Below are 19,079 nucleotides of genomic sequence, written 5' to 3'. Positions count from 1 at the left end.
AAAGTGTTTGGAATCTAGTAGAAGTTCAAAAAATGTTTCTTTTCCAAGCGAGTGGTGGCAGTAAGTGCTAGAGGGAAGCTTAAATGAACAGGAATAGCCACTCCTGGGGAAAGCTGGGCCTCGGTGGGATTCTGACGGGTGGAGAGGAGTGGCAAAGGCTTTCTGAATGGAGAACAGAGTCTTGTGTGATGATAGGAGGCAAACGTGAACAAGGGAGATGGTATATTGAGAAAATGAGTGGGAGACTAGGGATGTAACCTGACTGTTCTATAGCACGTTAGAATCCCTGCACATAACCATACCTCTTCTAAGCAGTGTTCCCCAGTTTTTACTTAGTAATCATTTTAAAAGTACTTAACTATATGGTAGGCAGCGCAAAAAAAAAAAAAAAAAAAGACCAGGTGTACAATGAAATAGAAACAAGCAGATATATACCCTGCTCTCATAGAGCTTGTATTCTATTGGGAAGATGTACATTAAATAACCATAAACATTAAATAAGAATACGAATGTAAATCTCGTTAAATACTACATAGGAAAAGAGGCTATGTGAAAACAAAATATGTGTTCACTAACGAAAACTTGGACTATAAAGACAGGTGTAAAAAAGAAAATCAGATTTTCCTCTGGCCCCAAATATAAACACCACTTTTTGATGTATTTCTTCCAGTGCGTGTGTTCGTGCGTGCGTGTGTGTGTGTGTGTGTGTGTGCGTGCGTGCATGCATGTGTGCGTGTGCATGCATGTGTTAGAGAAGCGGGGAGAGGAAGAGAAAGTAATGGATGAATACTGGAATTATAAGTAAAATGGTATTATATCTATTGTTTGTTTTTGTCCAAAACACAATATTGTGAACATTTTTTTGTGACTTCTTATAGTTAAACCATAACTTTACCAGTCACCTAATGCTGGAAGTTTAGGACTAGTCACATTGTCACAGGTTTTCAGAATGTTTAAGTTCAGATCAGGAAACATGGGGTGAAGATCAGAAAAAATAATCATAAAGACATAAGCATGAAACTTTGATCCCGTTGCCCTTGTCTTTCCCCAAAGCCCCAGGTCCTTTTACTTGGTCTGAGAGGGAGGCAAGCTCTCTCCTCAGCCTCTGCCATTACATACAGGGGTGAGGAGCTTATTCTCTGGGATTGAGTTGCCCACCTATATTAAATAAAATGTTGGTTTGAGGGCATCATTTGTGGATAAGTACATGGAACCTAATGACCCAGAAATGTTAATTTCCCTCAAACTGGTGAGTAGGTAACTTCAAAGAATGATTCATCCAATGTGACAACCAGCATGGTTGTTTAATGGCCTAGCCTCTCATGGGGTTCAAATTTGACATTTCTGAAAGCTATGTTAACCCTTTTTGTTGTTAATACTCTATGTGGTTGAATGCGATTTGAACCCAGGCAAATCTGAGCAAACCTGACTCTGTCATTGGCTTTAGACTTCCAGACATCTCTAGCGTCTCTAAAAAATTGGGAGCATGATTTGAAGTAAATGAAATTTCGAATTTTATAAACTATCACTGGGGTTATATTTTTAGTGATTGATTTTTTTGGTCCCTTTTCAAAGTACATCGGCTGTCTGCATTTCTGCAATCTTTTGGGATTATATTTGGGAGTCAAAAAAAAATGAAGTCTCAGCTCATTTTACATGCATATTTAGGGCATTTTTCTCCTGCTGAAGTATCTTGAGGTATTAAAATGAGAATACCAAGTTTTTGAGACATTTTTTTATGTAAAATTTTATGAAGATTTAAAAATGATACACAGGTTAGGACCTAAGTGGTTAGAAGATAAAATTTAAAGGATGCATGGATGGATGCATGGATGGATGCAATGGATGATGGATGGATGGATGGATGGATGGATGTGGATGGATGGATGTGGATGGTTGGATAGACGGACAAACAGACAGACAGACAGTTGAAGATTTGTGGTGGTTAGTAGGAGATCTCTTTGCTTCCTCAGAGGACTAAAAATGTTTAAAGCAGCTTCTAGAAGCATTAAGCTTCAATGATGATTTGGAATTGTAATATTAAAATCTACCTCTCATCCCTTTTCTCCTCTGTCTGAAAGGCAAGGGCAGGTGAGATGGGATGAGAGGATGTAATTAGGGCAGTTCAGATCCATGGGGACATGCCTCCAGGAATTCATCAATGGTACTAGTTTAAAAGGAGAAGACGGGACAGAGGGGAGCAGAGCCACCCTGGAACCCTGAGCTGACAGAAGAGCCCACAACAGTTCAGTGCTCCCACCAGCATCTCTTGCAATGACAAGTATCTGATTCCATCCCAGTGCTGTAGGGTTAGCCCGGGTAGAACTGCTGTCATATGCTTTGGAAGGCAGAACCCTCTGGCCACTTCGTAGGACATAGGGAGCAAGGTTTGGGCGCAGTTCTATTTGGGAACAAGGTGTATTTCTCTATAGGTTCTCTGACCCCTTGCAGAGTCAGAGATGAAACACTTGCTAAGGTCTCCCCAGGACCTGAAGAACTCTGTGCACATAGTGAAAAGGCAAAAGCAGTCTGATTGCCACATTGTGCTTCCGTTGCCAACATGCTTACTCAGCCCCTTTGCTTCCTCAGCACAATTTGAGATGGAAATCTTCCCATCAGAATTTTTCCTATAAGTCTTAGAAACTTGGATTTGAGCCCATTGTGCAGGCCAGGCTTTTCTTTTTTCCAGTGACTTGCGAGCAGGTTGCCTTTGAGTCACTCATGTGGATGGCCTTGATCTAGACAGTGGCACATGCTGAAAGGCAACACTTATTTTCCGACTTTTGTTTGACCCTTTAAGAAGATTAGTCTGTTTACAATTTTCTCCTGTCTTTGTAAATCATGATGTTCCTGCTCATCCCCTCATCTCCTGAGTCCGTCCTAGCTGATCTGCAAACCAGCCGGGCTGGCTCGCGTTGGGTCCTCACTACGCCGAGAACACCTCTGCTCCCCTGCTCCACGCGTTATCCCCCCTTCCCTGGTGCCTACGAGGCCTGCCGCAAATCCCCATTTTTCCATAAAGTGTTTCCTGAATTCCTCAAGTTCTTTAATCAGAACAACAATCCTTTGAGGTATAGATAGATGTTATCCCCATTTCACGAATGCAAAAACTGAGGCGCAGGTTCAGCCAGCAAGCCAGAGATGGCGGGGAGAGGAAGAGAAAGTAATGGATGAATACTGGAATTATAAGCAAAATGGTATATCTATTGTTGTTTGTTTTTGTCCAAAATACAATACTGTGAACATTTTTCTGTAACTTCCTATAGTTAAATCATAACTTTACCAGTCACCTAACGCTGGAGGTTTAGAACTAGTCACATTGTCAGTAGAAAGAGGCGGACATGTATGTTATCTCCCCAACCAGGAGGAAACCCCGGGGAGGCATCGTCACATTTTTTCTCTTTAGTTTATCCTACAGAGGACAGTGTTGTGCTTGGCACACGAGGGCTTAGGAAGTGGTTTTTGAACTTGATTTGAGTTTGATGGGTAGATTGATAATGTCTCTATAGTTAGGACAGCAGCCAGTTACATATTCTTGGGAGTTTAAACTTGTACATCCATCTAAACATGTTAAAGAGAGGTTCTTCTACCCCCACTGCAATTTAAATACATACAGGAGATGTCAAAAGATGTGCTGTATTATTTTTGCAATCGCTTGGAAACTGGGCCAGCTAAATTAAAACATAGCCTATTATTTACTTTTTATTCCATTCATTTGTTTATGTGTTTGTTCTTTTATTGTGCTCTTTACCTATTCAGCAAGTATTGACTGAGCAACTGAAAGCTCACTGATGTCATATGAGTTGGTATGTGAAGATATCAGTATGAAAAAAATACACAAAAGGTTATTAACATTGGTTGGGGGGAGGGGCAAAAAAAAGACTATAAAAAAATTAAAGGCAGTCTCTTCCATGATAAAAAGGGTATGTATAGTATGATTCCTCTTATATAAGTTTCCATGAAAGGAATGGCTATCAAATATTAACAATGGTCATATTAGGCTGGTGGAATTTTAAGCAATTTTTACTATTGACCTTTATGTTTTCTATAATGAATTGCAGTTTTAAAATAAATATATATATATATATTGTTTACATAATGAAAACTATTAAGCTGTCATTATGGTGAAAAACAATTCATGAGCGTGTACTATGTGCAAAGAACTAGTCTCGGAATATCAATGTAGTAATTTTCACCTGAGTTCTTCCTTTTATTTTGAAGTTATATTAATCATTTTTCAAATGAAAATCAGCTTTGAACCTCAGAAGCGTAGCGATTAGTGGACACTAGCAAACAGCACATTCTGTAGCGAGAATCCCTTTCAAGCTCTCTTACCTGTAAGTCTGGGCAAAAGGGCTTCGGCAATGAGGTTGGGTGGCCCTTAGGTTCACAGTCCCTTTGGCCCTTGTGTTTTGGCTAAAATAATAAAGGTATGATGATATCTCTGACCTCAGCCAATCATTTTATAAGGGGGCTGGGAAAGCGTCTAGATGAGTCAGTGGAAATCAATTGCAACGATGGAAAAGTCATCTAAGTAAAAGTGTCCCAGAGCCCACGGGTCAGAGACAGCCCCCCTGCACATGAAGGGTCTCACGGTCTGTGTTTATTGACACCGAAGATGGTTTTAATTGCCTTGAAGGAATTTCTGGCATGTTTTGCCAAAGCCAGTCTTAAGATGTTTAATCAGTGGATTAGTGACAACCAGACTTACTGGAGAGGTCTGTACACGGGGACAGCTGGTTCAGTGTAGTGTATTGCAATGTGACTGTTAGTGAAAGAACATAAGTATGTTTTATCAGAGAAATGGAGGCAGGAAAATGCCATTATCCACTCATGAGATGATCTTGGCTTTGGAAAAAATGGCATGTTTAATGTTTGAGAATTCTTGGTTTCCTTCACAGTCATCCATCATGATCTAAGCAACCTCCATAACCTGTTTTGGGTATACTGAAAATAAACTTGGTAAGATGATCTAGAGCCAGAGTTTGAGTATGTAATCAAACATTCAGCTTTATAGCCCCACCACTAGTGACTTGAGAGAATTAATACGACTTTCCAAATACAGTCTCAAGGAAAATATATACTTATGATCTTTAGTTTTACCTACTTGTGTTGACCTATAAAATATTTTAAGAAAAGAACTATAATAAGAAAAGCAGGATGATGGTGTCACATCACAAAGCCATTTTTATCTGTCAGATAATTGGAGAGGAAACCATAGTCCAAGATAAATGTAAAGGCACCAAAGAAATCATTTCCTTGATTTTTACATCTTTGTTCTTGCATCTCTCAGTTGAATTCTTCCAGCAAGATGTAAAACCAGTCAATAGTACTAAATACTACCTTTCATTCATCTCTCGAAATTTAACTCCAGGTGGAATTTCTTTTTCCTCTCTGCATAAAAATTTCCTTTACACTATCCCCTTTCATTGCTCCTCCAACTAATCTCCCAAATTCTATTCTCTGTGGACATGCTATGGAGAAAAACTTGGTGCCTTGAAATCTGAATAGAAACCCAGAAGTATCTTTGGCAGATACATTAAGCCCCTTTGCTGAGCTACCTGGAGTGTCTCTGTCTTATTTAGTAACGTAGTAGTTTAGTGATACTCCTTTTTGTTTGCTCAGAAAGTTTTCTCAGACTGTTTCATACCAACATTCACTGACCTAGGCATTTGTCAGGCTTACAGGGGAGGTCATTGGAAATGAATCCCTTTTGACCATCAAAACAACTGAGCAAATAGTTCCACAGATGTCTTTAGAATAGCTAATAATTATCAGTTTTAAACAGTCCTTTCCTCTTGCCTTGTAAGTTAGTCAGTGAACCAACTTAGCTAACAAGGTTGATATGTTAGCAGCCAAATTTTAATCAAAAAAGAAGTTACATAAAACAGCAATGCCATCTTATATTTGTGAATGGTTTTTATATTTCTGCAAAATATTTACAGCTCTTAGCAACTATGCACAACAAACTTAGAGAATGAGTTTTCTTTTCATTTCCTCAGTGAGGAAACTGAGGTCTAGTGGAGTTTAATCAACTTGCCCATGATCACAGGGCTGGATTGTGGTGAAGACAAGACTGAGGTCAAGAGATTTCAACTCCTAAAATAGAGTTCTTCCCATGATACTAGAATACCGAGTAAACCAATTTGCACTGAACTCCCAACTAGGTCAAATCTTGTAGTCTTGGAAAACAGCGTTCGTTCTTGTTGACACACTCCGCAAGATATTGGCCACCTACATCCTTAGCGTAAGGTTCTTTGAGTAGAACAAATATTATAGCCCTTTGATTGTTGGACTTGAGTGTGAGATGTGTCTCGTTCCTAAGGTCATTCATTTTACGGTTGCCAAGTGGAAGAGTCTTGGGGCCACACTCCTGGCCAGTTGTACAAGCCTCAAAGCACTAGGGTTTGTTGACGTTTAAAGATGTGGAAAAGCCAGTGACCTAGTTCCACGTCACAACTGCATACTGCTCTCAAATACCTAACTGACAAACATCCATGTGGAACAAGTAAGACAATAGGGAAGACAGACAATGGCTTGATCATCACCAGCGCCATTGTTATCTCTGGAAACATAACGTAAAGGCAGGGAAGCTACATCACTGAGTGGTTTTTATGCACTATGTACGTCTTTTGCTTCATTTCTATTGGTTATGTGAGTAGTGAGTTCTTTACTAAAGTAGGCTTATTACTTAAATCCTCTAACCATAATTGCCCGTATTAAAATTGGGACAATATTAGTAACCACCTCCTATGGTTGTTGTGAGGATTGAGACAGTAGTTGTACAGTGGTTAGTTAAGAGCCTGACATAAATTGAACATTCCATAAGTGGCTGGTATTTCCAGAAGCCTTAAATGGTCATAAGTTATTATTTGCACTGGACAATATATTCTTTCTGCCCTTCAAATCCCTAGAGTTCAGGATTATACTAAAAATATACAAACATACCTCAGAGATATTGCAGGTTTGGTTCTAGACCACCGCAATAAAGGGAGTCAATCTTTTTGCTATTGGGGGGGTCTCACCTTCAATTTGTAGGAAAAAAAAATCTGTGAAGCGCAATAAAGCAAAGCACAATAAACGAGTTATATCTGTAGTTAAGTGTAAGAACACTGGCTGGAGATAGCTAGGTTTGTGTCCCAGCTTGACCCCTTGCTAGATCTATGACCTTGGGCATGTTATTTACCCTCTCTAAGCCCAGGTGCCTCCACTATAGACTGTGGATAACAATGCTTAACTTCCTCAGGTGGTTGTGAATACAGGCATACAGCGTTTTATTGTGCTTCTCTTTATTGTGCTTTACAGATGTTATGTCTTTTAAAAACTGAAGGCGATACCCTCCACCATCCAAAAGATTATGACCTGCTTTATTGTAATTAGCTCTTTATTGCGGTGGTCTGGAACCAAACGCACAATATGTCTGAGGTATGCCTGTATTACATATGATAGTGCATGTGACATGCTCAGGACAGTCCCAGGTACATAGTATGTGGTAACTGTTAAATAACAGTAGGCTGTATTTTCATTAATATTAGTACAGTATATGTCCTAAAGCATAATCATTCCTTTCAAAAGACATTTGTTTTGATTGTAAAACGAAGGAGAAATAAGTTAACACCTCAAAGTTAATCTTTGATCCAGTACCAGTTCTGGCTAATGGGGATTGATCCCTTTTAAATAATCTCAAATAATAATAAATGAAATCTTATGAGAGTCTAAGCCAACTGCTGCTCTTTTCTGAATATGGAATAAAACGTTAGGAAACTAAAACCCATTATCTGCTCTGTGCACCAGCAGTAGGATAGTTTTTAAAGGTAATAGCTTTGAGCTATTAAAAAATTAATGGTAATGGATTAAATATAAACCTCTATCTTAACGCTGTGTTGAAACTTCCTATTAAGGCTTAATTTTGTTTTTTATTTTAATCTTGCATCTTTCTTTTTAGTACTTCTTTCTGCATTGCCTTATTCATAGATTCTCCTACAGTATAATCTTATACCTCTGAACAATTCAAGAGAAAGGGAGCCCCCTCTAATCAGTGAAATGAGCCGCTCCTGTTTCTGAATAGTTATAATTGCCTCAGAGTTATTCTGTGTACCAGGGCAGTCTCTCCATCTTTTACCCATTGCTCCTAGCCCTACATTGTGAAGCCTTCCTTACCTGAAAAACTTGGTGTCCTTTGCACCTGGCCCCACCTTCACTATAGGACGATAGCGCTCCTAAGCACTCCGCCTCCTCACAGCTCCTGAGCTGCCCAATGACAGTTGTTTTCGACTGTAATGTGCATCAGAATCACCTGAAGTGTTTGTTAAATGCAAATTGCTGGGCTCCTCCCAGAGTTTCTAATTTAAGAGGTCTGGCATGGACCTGCTGGTTGGCTTTCTAAAGGTTTCCCAGGTGCTGCTGGTAGTCCAGAGACCCTTTCAGACTTCCTGTCCTCCAAAACCGGAAGGCAGCCCACTTTGAGCTAAGGCAGCCGAAGCACAGAGATGCTTTCTAGTGTTGCTCGTGTCACCTTATCAGGTGATTGTCACAGTCTAGGAACAACCTCATACACAGAGACCCTAGGGGGATCTGGGGAGTCTGTTATGCACCTGTATGTTACCAAAAGTTGAAACATCACTACCTCCTGGAGTCTGGATCTGAACCCCGTGTTTGTCACAGGAGCCAAGGGAGAACCCAAGACAGAGACTAGTGGCACAATAATGAAGCATGAATTATCCAGATGAAAGCACCTATGGAAATAAAGGTATTAGTATTATTATTTATACCTACTATTCTTAATAAAGTAGCAATGTGGAAGTATTGAATAGTTCCAAATGCTTAAAAGTTGTTCTGTGGGACCCAAACCAATTCACATTTAAAAAAGAAAGTACAGGTAGGAACCATTTTTGACTTACAGTTTTAAGAACCAAGAACACATTTAGATGAAACATGTTGGTATACAGCAATGCAAATTGTGGCTGATTATAAAATGACCAGGAGAGAGGGAGAGTAGGCTAGACAAGAGCAGCCCCTGCATTGTGGATGCCGGAGAAGTATGTACAATAAGTTAGTGTACCAGATTTATACATTAACTGCTTTAACGAAAAAAAAAGGTGGGGGTGGTGGTTAGGACACAAAGAAAAAGACGATATGGGCTTCCCACTTCGTGTTTCATGAAGAATGAAGGGTCTTACTAAATGAGTAAATTTGAATTAGAAAGCAGATCTAGACATTTCTATGTAGGTAAAACAGCAACTTTCCACCCACATTAAATGTTTGGGAGCCTTTCAATATGACCCTTAAGTAATCCCACCTGATTTAGATGAGGTGGCATGATTTCTGCTAGCTTGTTAAAATTCATTTCCTGAAGCTGTGTGGTGAGCTATTTAGCTTTATAGCCTATACATTTGGCTGTTGCTTTGGGCCCTGGAAAATAAAATTTAGTACAAAAGAACTATAGATTTTTATTTTAAAATCATCAGAGAGTCTCCCTTGAGGTGGAGTTTGTAACAGAGGTAGGTAAAAACTCGGAGACACGTCAAAGAGTAAGACATTCAGAAGAGAAGGGCTTATTTTAAAAGGAATGGGGAAAGGAACATTTCTAAAGGAATATTTATTACAGGGAAATGAAATTTAAAAAGTAGTCAAAGATTTAAAGGAAGAAAACAAAGAACAGGTGTATGTATGTCTTTCTGTAAATGTATGCGTATATATGTTTATTCTCTATCAGCCTATGGATAAGGATGTGTCAGACGTCGATGTCCCAAGAGAACTATGCAACTTTTATACGTATATAGATTCCACATAGGTTATGTCTCAAAGTGCTTTTTATATAAGATGAGAGAGTAGAGTTTGTTTTTATTTTTATTTATTTATTTTTTTAGGCGAGGCAACCCTTGGTTGACCTCACAGATTGCAAGAACCTTGTTAGCTTATAATCCCTTATTTTTCTTTTATTTTTTATGCCTACAGCACCTAGTCTTCCTATCCAAGTACTAACCAGGCCAAACCCTGTTTAGCTTCCGAGATCAGACGGGATCGGGCTTGTTCAGGGTGGCATGGCCGTAGATGGGTTTGTTTTTAAATAATACCTTGGGGAGTTTGTGATGTGAGGTGGAGTTCATCCCTTGCTATGGAAAATTTTACATTTTTCTGCCTGACCCATTTTAAAAAAGAGTTTCTATCTGTCATAATTCCAATGTCCCTTTCTTTCATTTCCCCCAGTCGAATAACATTTTTAATGCATTCTAGTATGGTGTTGACTGGGGGCCTGAGTTTTATTTGATTTGCCCTCAATGATGCTACTTTAATGAGAGCGGACTAGATAGACTTTGGATGGATTTCCCTGGGACTTCCAACTTTTATGCCCTCTGTATCTCCAGGAAGTGGGGGGAGAGGGGAAGGATTGAAGTACTTTGTTATTTGGTCGTGTTTCTCTGGTCTATGTCATGTCAGACTCAAAATTCTCAAAAGTACAAAAGCTGTAAGTGAGAAAGAGACAGTTCAGAGTCAGAATTTTAAGAGCCCGCTGTGAGAAAGAATGGCAAGGATGAATGCCTGCTTTTCTCCATGCTTCATCAAGTGCAAATGTTTCTGAAACATCCTTTCAAAGTACAAAGAAGGTGTCCCTTTTAAGATGCTAAGGGCTTGGGAACTATTTCAACATTGTGCATAATTTCATGAGTAAGTGTGAGGTATAAAATGAGTGTGTGTGTTAACATAGTGTAAGTGTCACTTCGAGGCATTATTTTCACAAGTTAAGCTACTTTTCAGAAACGGGATGCATGAGAAATTGATTAAGATTGCCTTGAGTTTTCAACATGAGGCTAAGATTATAAGTTTGAAGCCATGTATGACTATCTCTGATTTTCCAAAAGTGTTCCAGTAAGAAATAATACTTTGATATGTGGCTTCAGATTGGTATGAAAGGAGTCTGTCATCCATCTTTTATTAAGTATTTATTGAGCACTTACTGTGTGCCCGATACTGTGCTCTGCATTGGGGATGGAAAGGTGTGAAACATAGACCTGATCTCTTTTGTTAAGAAACTCAGGGCCTCGTGCGGGACACAGACAGGAAAACAGGCAATTATAATGTAGTAGAGAAGTTCTGTGATGGGGGAAGTACAAGGGATTGTGAGATGTCAGAGGCCTCAGAAGGGCTCATGAAGGAGATGGCTAAGCTGAGACCTGGATGAGGAGGAGGATTCAGGTACATAGCGGAAGAATGAAAGTGTTCCAGGTAGGGAGAATGGTATGGTCAGAAGATAATGGCTTAATCCTACCTGAGTTATTTAGTAGACCGATGACTTCAGGAAAAAGTCTATCTTGGAGATTGAGTTTCCTTATCTTCCTGAGGGGGATGGTGGTGATGATGATGGCAAAGACAGTGGCCCTGGTGGGTGGTGGTGGTCTTGGAGGAGGAGAAAGAGATAAACAATAGCAGTTAAGATTTCTCGAGCACTTATTATATGCCATGTTTAAGTATACTAAGCACCTTCCATGCATTCATTACGATTTGAGTTTTACAATAATCTTGCAAGGCAGGTTCCATTATTATCTCCGTTTTACAGTGAAGTTTAGAAAGGCTAAGTAACTTGCTTGAGGTCAGCCTGCTAGTAAGTGAAAAAGCCAGGATATGAAAACAAGTTGACTCTAGAGCCTGCCTTTTCCTCCACTGCTACACTGTGTATAATCTAACGTTTTCGTAGGGCTCATATAAAGATGAGTGGGAGAACGCATTTGAAAGAGCTTTTTAAACTGCACAGAGCTTTGTATTGTCATGATGCATGTCGAGCTGAGGCATGACTCATGGGCGGGAGACCGAGCCTAGAATAGAAGTGAAAATGAGTTCAGCGATATACAGGCGGCCGTTACTTGCCTCGTTAGCAATTCCTCTTAATTCTGTGGCCGCAGCATGTTAGTAGTCAAAAGTGGCATTCCCTGGGGCAAATGTTTTTGTAGCAACCGAACGTTAGATGAGATAGACCATGGATTTGCTCCCAAATGGCAACTGCTGTGTTACAAAGTCCTCAAACATTGCTAAAATCGTTAATCTCTGTTAATCACTCCGTAACTGCTCGGCACAAAATGAAACAGAGACTTGGCAATTATCCAATTCTTTTCAAGAATCTTGGCTTCTGCTACGGATAATCCAGAGCCCCAAAGAGACTTTTTAAAATTCTGGATTACCCAGTTGACCTCTACATTTCGATATTCTCTATCCTGCCTCCACGTTTTTACCAAATAAACTCTGTTCCTGTCACCTTGGTATTTCTGGCAATCCCCAATGCGCTTCCTGCATTTATCTGCACTCTTATCAGCCATCGCGTTGTGCATCTAGGACTGTCTTTGCTAGTACCACATAAGCAGGTTTGTGGTATTGGCCAATGCATTGGGAGTCATTGAGAATAATCAAGAATTTGCGGGGAGAGGCGACTGCACACTCTTTGGGCACAGAGCGCATGTCTTCCCTACAAAGGGAATGAATGGCTGGTTCGACAAGAAAGAGATCAACAATGAACCAAAATAATGAATTCTTCTGCATCATAGTTTAATTCTAGAGGCTAATTGTTAGTTTAAGTCCCTCTTGAGGCCCGATAAGGGGTAGAGGGGGTTCCCTTTGCAAGCTTGATTGAGCTAGTGTGAAAGGCAAGACTGTGTAATTCAGATATACCAGTGAAATGCAAATAGTTTCGTGTATTAATGGTCACTAATGACCTGTAATCAAGCTATGATTTGTTAGGTTTAAAACAAAGACACAATTAGTTTATTTGTTCAGGAGTGTAAACAATCTGCTGATTGTTCTTCTCCACTGGAGACGGTAGGCTGGAGCATTAGTCTTGAGCCGTGACACCTCAGGGCCGCTGTTGTCAGTTCCTGAGATTCTCCCAGCTTCCTACTCAGCCCTCATAAGTCTCTGGTCTTCATCAGAAAGGGATGAGAGGACACTATTCTTAGTGCCCTTTCTCTGTGGCTTTTGCTCCTGATAAGCAAGCCACTTCAATTTTAATTTTTCTCTTTCCACTCCACTCCTACTTTTCAACTGGCTAATTTTCCTAAAGTATCACCATTCATTCAGCAAATATTTAAAACATAATTACCGAGGGCCAGTTATGCTCCAAACACTATCCTAGGCCTTAATGTTTATAAGGGTTATCAAGTAAGTCTTGACTCAATATTTGCAAAATTATACCCTCTCCACAGATGTCTTTAAGATGTTCTGTACCACTAACTACTACTTGCATTACTTGCTACGAAAACCAAATGAAAAATCTCTTGGCATGGAACAGATGCTCTGTTGAGATATACATCTTAGAGAGCAAGGCACTTAGATCCTTCGAGGTACATCAGAACCAGCAATAGAGATTTTAGAGGGATTATAGTAACTCCTTAGGAAATATATACCCGTGTATTGCCTACTCTTTAATTTGAGGAAGTGAATACATTTAAATCCTTCTGGGAGACCATGACATTAGGATATAAAATCCTTTAATTCTTCATCACAGTGAAAACACTGTGATCTATTTGACACTGCAGAGCAAAAATGATACAGGTGATCCTGGTGAAGCATGCAGATCACTTAAGCTCATGGTGAAATAATGCGCATGATCTCGCTCTCATAGAACATGACTTCTTTCCTTCTCAGTGCTAATCGCACACTATTCTGAAATTCACTAATCTGAAATGGCTATCAGTCTGTGTTGGCTTTCTCCTCTACTTGAAGGTAAGCACCTTGTGTCTCTTGCTCAGCATGTATCCCAGAGTCTAACACAGTGCTTGGCTGTAATATGCTCAGTAAATATGTGTTGAGTGAAATCCAGGCACAATGATTAGAGCTTGGAAACCAATAGTAGCATTTGAGAAGTCGTGAAGTAAAGCAAAATTACTCGATAGCAGTTATCTTAAGGATTAGACGAGTAGATGATCAGCACCATAGCTGACTTCTGGATAGGTGTTTTCATGTCATACAATATTCATTTCATTATATTAATGACCCATATAATAAAGGGACCTTCTGTTTCTTTGGAAACTATAATGCCTAGCAGTGATATATCCTCTACTGATCATAAGAGTGACCAATCAAATGTGTGAAATGATATATTCTTCATAATCCAAAGAACTCGAATGTTCAGGAAAGGCTTGACAATAGTGTGGGTGGATAGTGTGATCATTTTTTCATTCAATTAGTGAATAGATATTTATTGGGCACTTATTGGGTGCCAGGCATGGGGTTAGGTACCAGGAATGGAGTCACAAGGCCCTCTGGGGAAATATATTCATCAAAGAATAACAAAGATAAATGTACGATTGAAACTGTGACAAGCACTGTAAAAGCAGAGCATGTGGTGCTGTGGGAATGTGCAATAAGAGGGTTGGATCTGAGAAGGCAAAGTTTCCTTGATGAAGGGGTGATTGGGCCAAGCCATGGTAGGAGGAGATGGAAGGTTGACCCAGGCAGAGAGAACTTCAAGTACAAGGGCCCTACAGTAGAAGCAGTAGAGAGAGAGAGCGTATTCAGAGAAGGAAACGGTGACCCACGTGGCGAAGTTCCCACAGGGTGGGCATTAGAGAGAAGCCACATTTTGTAAAACCTTCAGCGTATATGAGGCCCTTATTGCTTTTCATCCTAGGAGAAAAGGGAAACGTAAAATGTTTCAATGTGAGGAAGGTGGCGGGCAGCGACCAAATTTGTTTTCCAAAAAGATCGTTCTGGCTGCAGTGTAAAGAACGGACTGGAAACAATCCAGAATAAATTTCAGGTGACAAGTGATTTGTTCATAGGGAACTGACACAGAGTCGAGATAACATGTGCCCGTGTGAGGCAGTCCCCGTATAAAGCATGTACCCTTCCCAGAGATTCAAGATGAGCTCCTCTGTGGTATAATAGAGACCTCTTCAAATTTCCTCTGTGTCATACACACACACTTACCCACACATAAATTAGCATCATTAATGCAGAGTGTCACGTTCGAGCCCGGTTTTCCTTCCAGCCGATGCATCACTTTAGCACCTTTCCCTTTGTGCTATACCCTTTGCCTTCAAAGGCTGCTCTCAGGTCTTATTTTTCTTCCCAGAAGTGTGAGATTGGTTTTTCTGCTGTGCTATTAGAGCGATCCCCCCACTTAGAGTCTAATCTGCCACGGCCTCGTGCCTATTTGTCAGGAATTTCAAGAATACATTAAGACGTTGTACAGGGCGGAAGCTCTATTTTGACAATGATTGTGCCTATTATCTATTTTAATAAATGTAAATTGCTGTGGAGAAACAAACCATTTGATGCCACTCGAATCCTTTTCAGGAAAGCCCAAATCCTTTTTGTGTGTGGCTTAGATGTATTACTGTCATTTTCCCTTCACAGAGTTGCATAAACACACTTAAATCAGACCTTTGTTAGGGCACCCTCTTGTACTGTTGCCCTAATAAACTGTTGTGATTTTAGTCTTGGAAATGCATATTTGGTAACATTTGCAAATTTAGCTGTAGTCCCTTCTAGAATTAAAATTATTGGGTAAACTCAACAGTAAGTCAACCCGTGCATTTTATGTGCCAAGCACTATACTTGGGATACAGCACTGAATAAGGCCCTAATGCTGCCTTTTAGCCGTTAACGGTCATTTCTCAGTATTTGAGTGAGAATTCACAGGTAAGCAAGGGCCGGAGGTTAAAATGATCCATGCGGTAATGAATTAAAGTTGGAGACTTCAGTAAGAACTCCTGCTTAACTTGGTAGAAACCCACGTGATCATATATAGAAATATTTATAAGTATGTGTATATTACGGGTTTGCATACATGCAGATATTTCTTTTTAGCTTTCCACTTGCTGGAGAGAGCTTTTTAAAACAAGTCAGTCAACATTTCTGCTTTAACACATGCACGTGGGAAACCAACTTTAGTGTATGTACTCAAATTGCTTATTTCTTTCTCTCAATAAATATTTACCTAGTGCCCACTATATGGTAGTTGAAGATCTGCTCTGTCAGCACTGGCTATGGTTTATACACTGGAGTTCTAACTGTAAGTTGACCCCATCCCGTGCCTGTCCTCACAGAGCTTACAAGTTTGTGGAGGAGATATACAAAAACAAAACAAAGGCCAGTAAACGACACGATCATAAATTATGCTGTGATGAAAACAAATGAGAGGTTGAGACATCGGATAACCATGGTGAGATGGCTTTAGATAATCTCAGTTGAGTTGACATAAACTGAGAGATTAAGGATGAAAATGAGGCAACCACACAAAGAATTGAAGAAAGAATAGATCAGAAAAAGGAAATAGTATATGCAAGAGCCCTGATGCTTGGGGCAGGTTGAAGGAATCAAAGGAAAATGAATGTGTTTGAAGGTTGGTGAAGGGAGGAGAGAGCGGCATGGTGTGAGTCTGTAGAGGTAGCAGAGGTCAGATCTCATGAGACTTTGTAAGGATTGGGAATATTATTCTAACTAAAGGGTTTTAGGGAAAGGGACTTGTTGATTATGAAGATTGCCCTAATCTTAATCACTGTGTATAGGCTAAAGGTCAAAAGTCAAGTGAAAGATGGAAGAAAGTTTGCTCTGCCACCTCACAAGGGTATTAATGAAAGATGGAATAAGGGATGTGAAAGTTCTGTGAAAACTATGGAATCTATAGATGCAAAATGTTGGGAAGAAAGTAGGTGCTAAACCCAGTTGACTTTTTGTTAATCTCTTCTTTGTAATGAAATTGGGATGTTTTCCATGTCCAGAGTGCTTTGTGACTGGCATCTCAAATTTATTTTCAAAAATTCAGTTGCCCAGAGTGGAGCTAGGTGTGCAGGTCTCCTGCTCTGCCTGTGGTTTCAGGATTTCCAGGTGAGTGGTTGGTTGTTCTTGACATGAGTACTCATAGGCGAATAGTGACATCTTGCTGGGGGTCCTGCCAGCAGAGAAAGAGCATGAATCCAAGAAGGCCAGGGAAAAAAAGATGACCTTTTATTTGTCTGGAATTTTGGAAAATCTCAATAAATTTTTGAAATTATTTCATGGTCGTGACAACTCTGGAAAATAGACAAAACAAGCGAAATCACCTCCAAATTATAGAACGTGGCCAAAATGGACAATGAAATTATATCTTCTAACTCATACTTTTTTCTCTCATGTGAGAAAACACCAGTGACTTTTCTGATCCTACTCCAATCCAATACAAGGGCCCTTCAGGAATATATAAAATAGGATCTGAGCTCATTGGGATTACATTTCCCTTGAGATTATTTGAAACCTAAACTCCTGTAGTCTATTCCTGCTGAGAGAGGAGAGGGTAAGGCAGTTTTATAATTTCTCTTACTAATAAAGCGAGTCAATTGCAAGACCCAAAGTAACTGGGTTTCTCCTACCATATCCTAATATGGTAGGAGACTACCAAGTGTCATTAGATAGCTAATACAAAAATGATGAAATCAAGACCCAGGTTGGTCATTCAGAGTCTGTGATACCTGGATTTTTTTAAGAATTAAGACAAAAAAAAATCTGCATTTAAAATTATTTTAATCCAGTTTACTAATTGAGAGTCTAGGAGCCAACCCTTCCAACAGTTAGTACTTAGTTGTTATTAGCAGATAAGAAACACTGAAATATTTTTCTCAGTGTCATTTTTTTCTTTTCTTTGAGTTATAGTTGGAGTATAGCCATTTGGAAATGATATAAATAGCAAATTGACCCTAATAGATTTAAAATACAGATTCTTAAACCTTTTCTTTGGTGGGGAAGTTGGGGGAGGGAGGGGCGAGGAGAGTTGGGAGGCTTCATGAAGCCCTTGGAAAATTTTATGAAAACTAAGGCTCCTCCCCTCAGTGGAAAAAAATGCTAAGAAAGATAAACATAATGGCCATACAATTTCAGAGAGATCATAGGTTCCCATGAAGTTCATCCCTCAATGACTGATCAAGCATTTTTAATCTAGAAGACTGAAGAAAGTCGTCAGGGTAAACAGATGTGCGGGACACAACTAAGGCATGAATACGCAGTGCTTTAAGGGAAGGGTACTATATTCTGTGCCAAGAATGGAGTGTGGTGGTTCTGGCTTCGGAATGATGCGGCTGGGGAATATGGACAAAGCCCCGTCTCAGGATTCACCGAAGAAGCTTGTCCAGTCCAAATAGGTTTAGAATTTTAAAATCTTCCTAATATCAAACCTCTTCATTACTAGATGGATCTGACTTCGCTTCAGGTAGTAGGAGGGACTGCATCAGCTATCTGGGTTGTGATTACTTCTTGCCCATAGGGAAGTTGGGAGATTCTCAGAATTAAGAAAATGCAAAAAGTGCATTTAACTCAAACTTTTCTTCTTTTTTTCCCATTTTTTTTTTTAGCAGAGTCAGTTAGATTTAATAGCTCCTTTTAAAATGCTACAGTGACATATAAAACATTATCTTTTACCCGAGAGTAGTTAATGCTGCCTTTTGGATGAGATGGAACTCAGGTAGAATTTGTACTAGTGAACAGTTAAGGAATTGAGAGAGGATTATATGCATTCAGAGAGAGCAGACATTATTACAGCTAATTTCTCCTTGGAGATTTGGTGCTTTAGACCTTTATGTACAGGGAGAATAGAAGACCTTCAGTAGTCTTCACTAACCTTCAAAAGCCTCAGCTCAAATTCCACTTTTTTTCCCAGAAAGCCTTCTTGACTATGTCATCTTTTCTGAATCCCTGTATTAGAGACTTCAGTTCATCCTTTAATGCTTGGTACAGTAGCATATTGGCCATTATTATTTAATGCATGTTTGTCTTCTTTCTTTTCCTGGCCGTGGCCTCCCTGAGGGCTGACATTACGTTGCCCCCACTAGAGAGTAAGCTTTATCCAGTCAGGGACATATTTGTTTCTCTTATTACTAATCCCACCACAATGTCTCACACATTACAGGCAATCAATAGATAATTTTAAATGAGCAGTTCTAATATTTCAGCATCATTTATAGCTCTGATTTTTATGCTACATATACCATACCTGCTGGTAATTGACAAGAAAAGCAATTTATTTTTGTCTTGTGCAAAATCAAGTTGGAGTCAAAGTAGGACAATTGGAAGTGTTAGTATCTGAGACTGAATTTTAGTATCTGGTTGTCAGAGTTGAT

General features: G+C 39.6%; 1 protein-coding gene and 1 pseudogene across 4 annotated transcripts in view; one reads left to right on the top strand and one right to left on the bottom strand.

Moving 5' to 3' along the window:
- PPP2R2B (protein phosphatase 2 regulatory subunit Bbeta) overlaps positions 1 to 19,079 on the top strand; it is a 239,885-nt gene that overhangs the window by 10,992 nt on the left and 209,814 nt on the right. The window contains exon 2 of one of the 4 annotated variants that reach the window (XM_039836462.1): positions 8,665 to 8,749. The exons of the other annotated variants lie outside the window; for them this stretch is intronic. Within the exon in view, the coding sequence (XP_039692396.1) occupies positions 8,713 to 8,749 (37 nt within the window). The 5' untranslated portion in view covers positions 8,665 to 8,712. The remainder of the gene's footprint in view (positions 1 to 8,664; positions 8,750 to 19,079) is intronic. 4 annotated transcript variants of the gene reach the window in all.
- LOC120581839 (uncharacterized) lies at positions 9,949 to 10,055 on the bottom strand (annotated as a pseudogene).

The sequence above is a fragment of the Pteropus medius genome, unplaced genomic scaffold, assembly GCF_902729225.1.
Source record: "Pteropus medius unplaced genomic scaffold, Ma_sr-lr_union100, whole genome shotgun sequence".
Taxonomy (NCBI): Eukaryota; Metazoa; Chordata; class Mammalia; order Chiroptera; family Pteropodidae; genus Pteropus; species Pteropus medius.
This window is presented reverse-complemented; position numbering and strand designations above follow the sequence as displayed.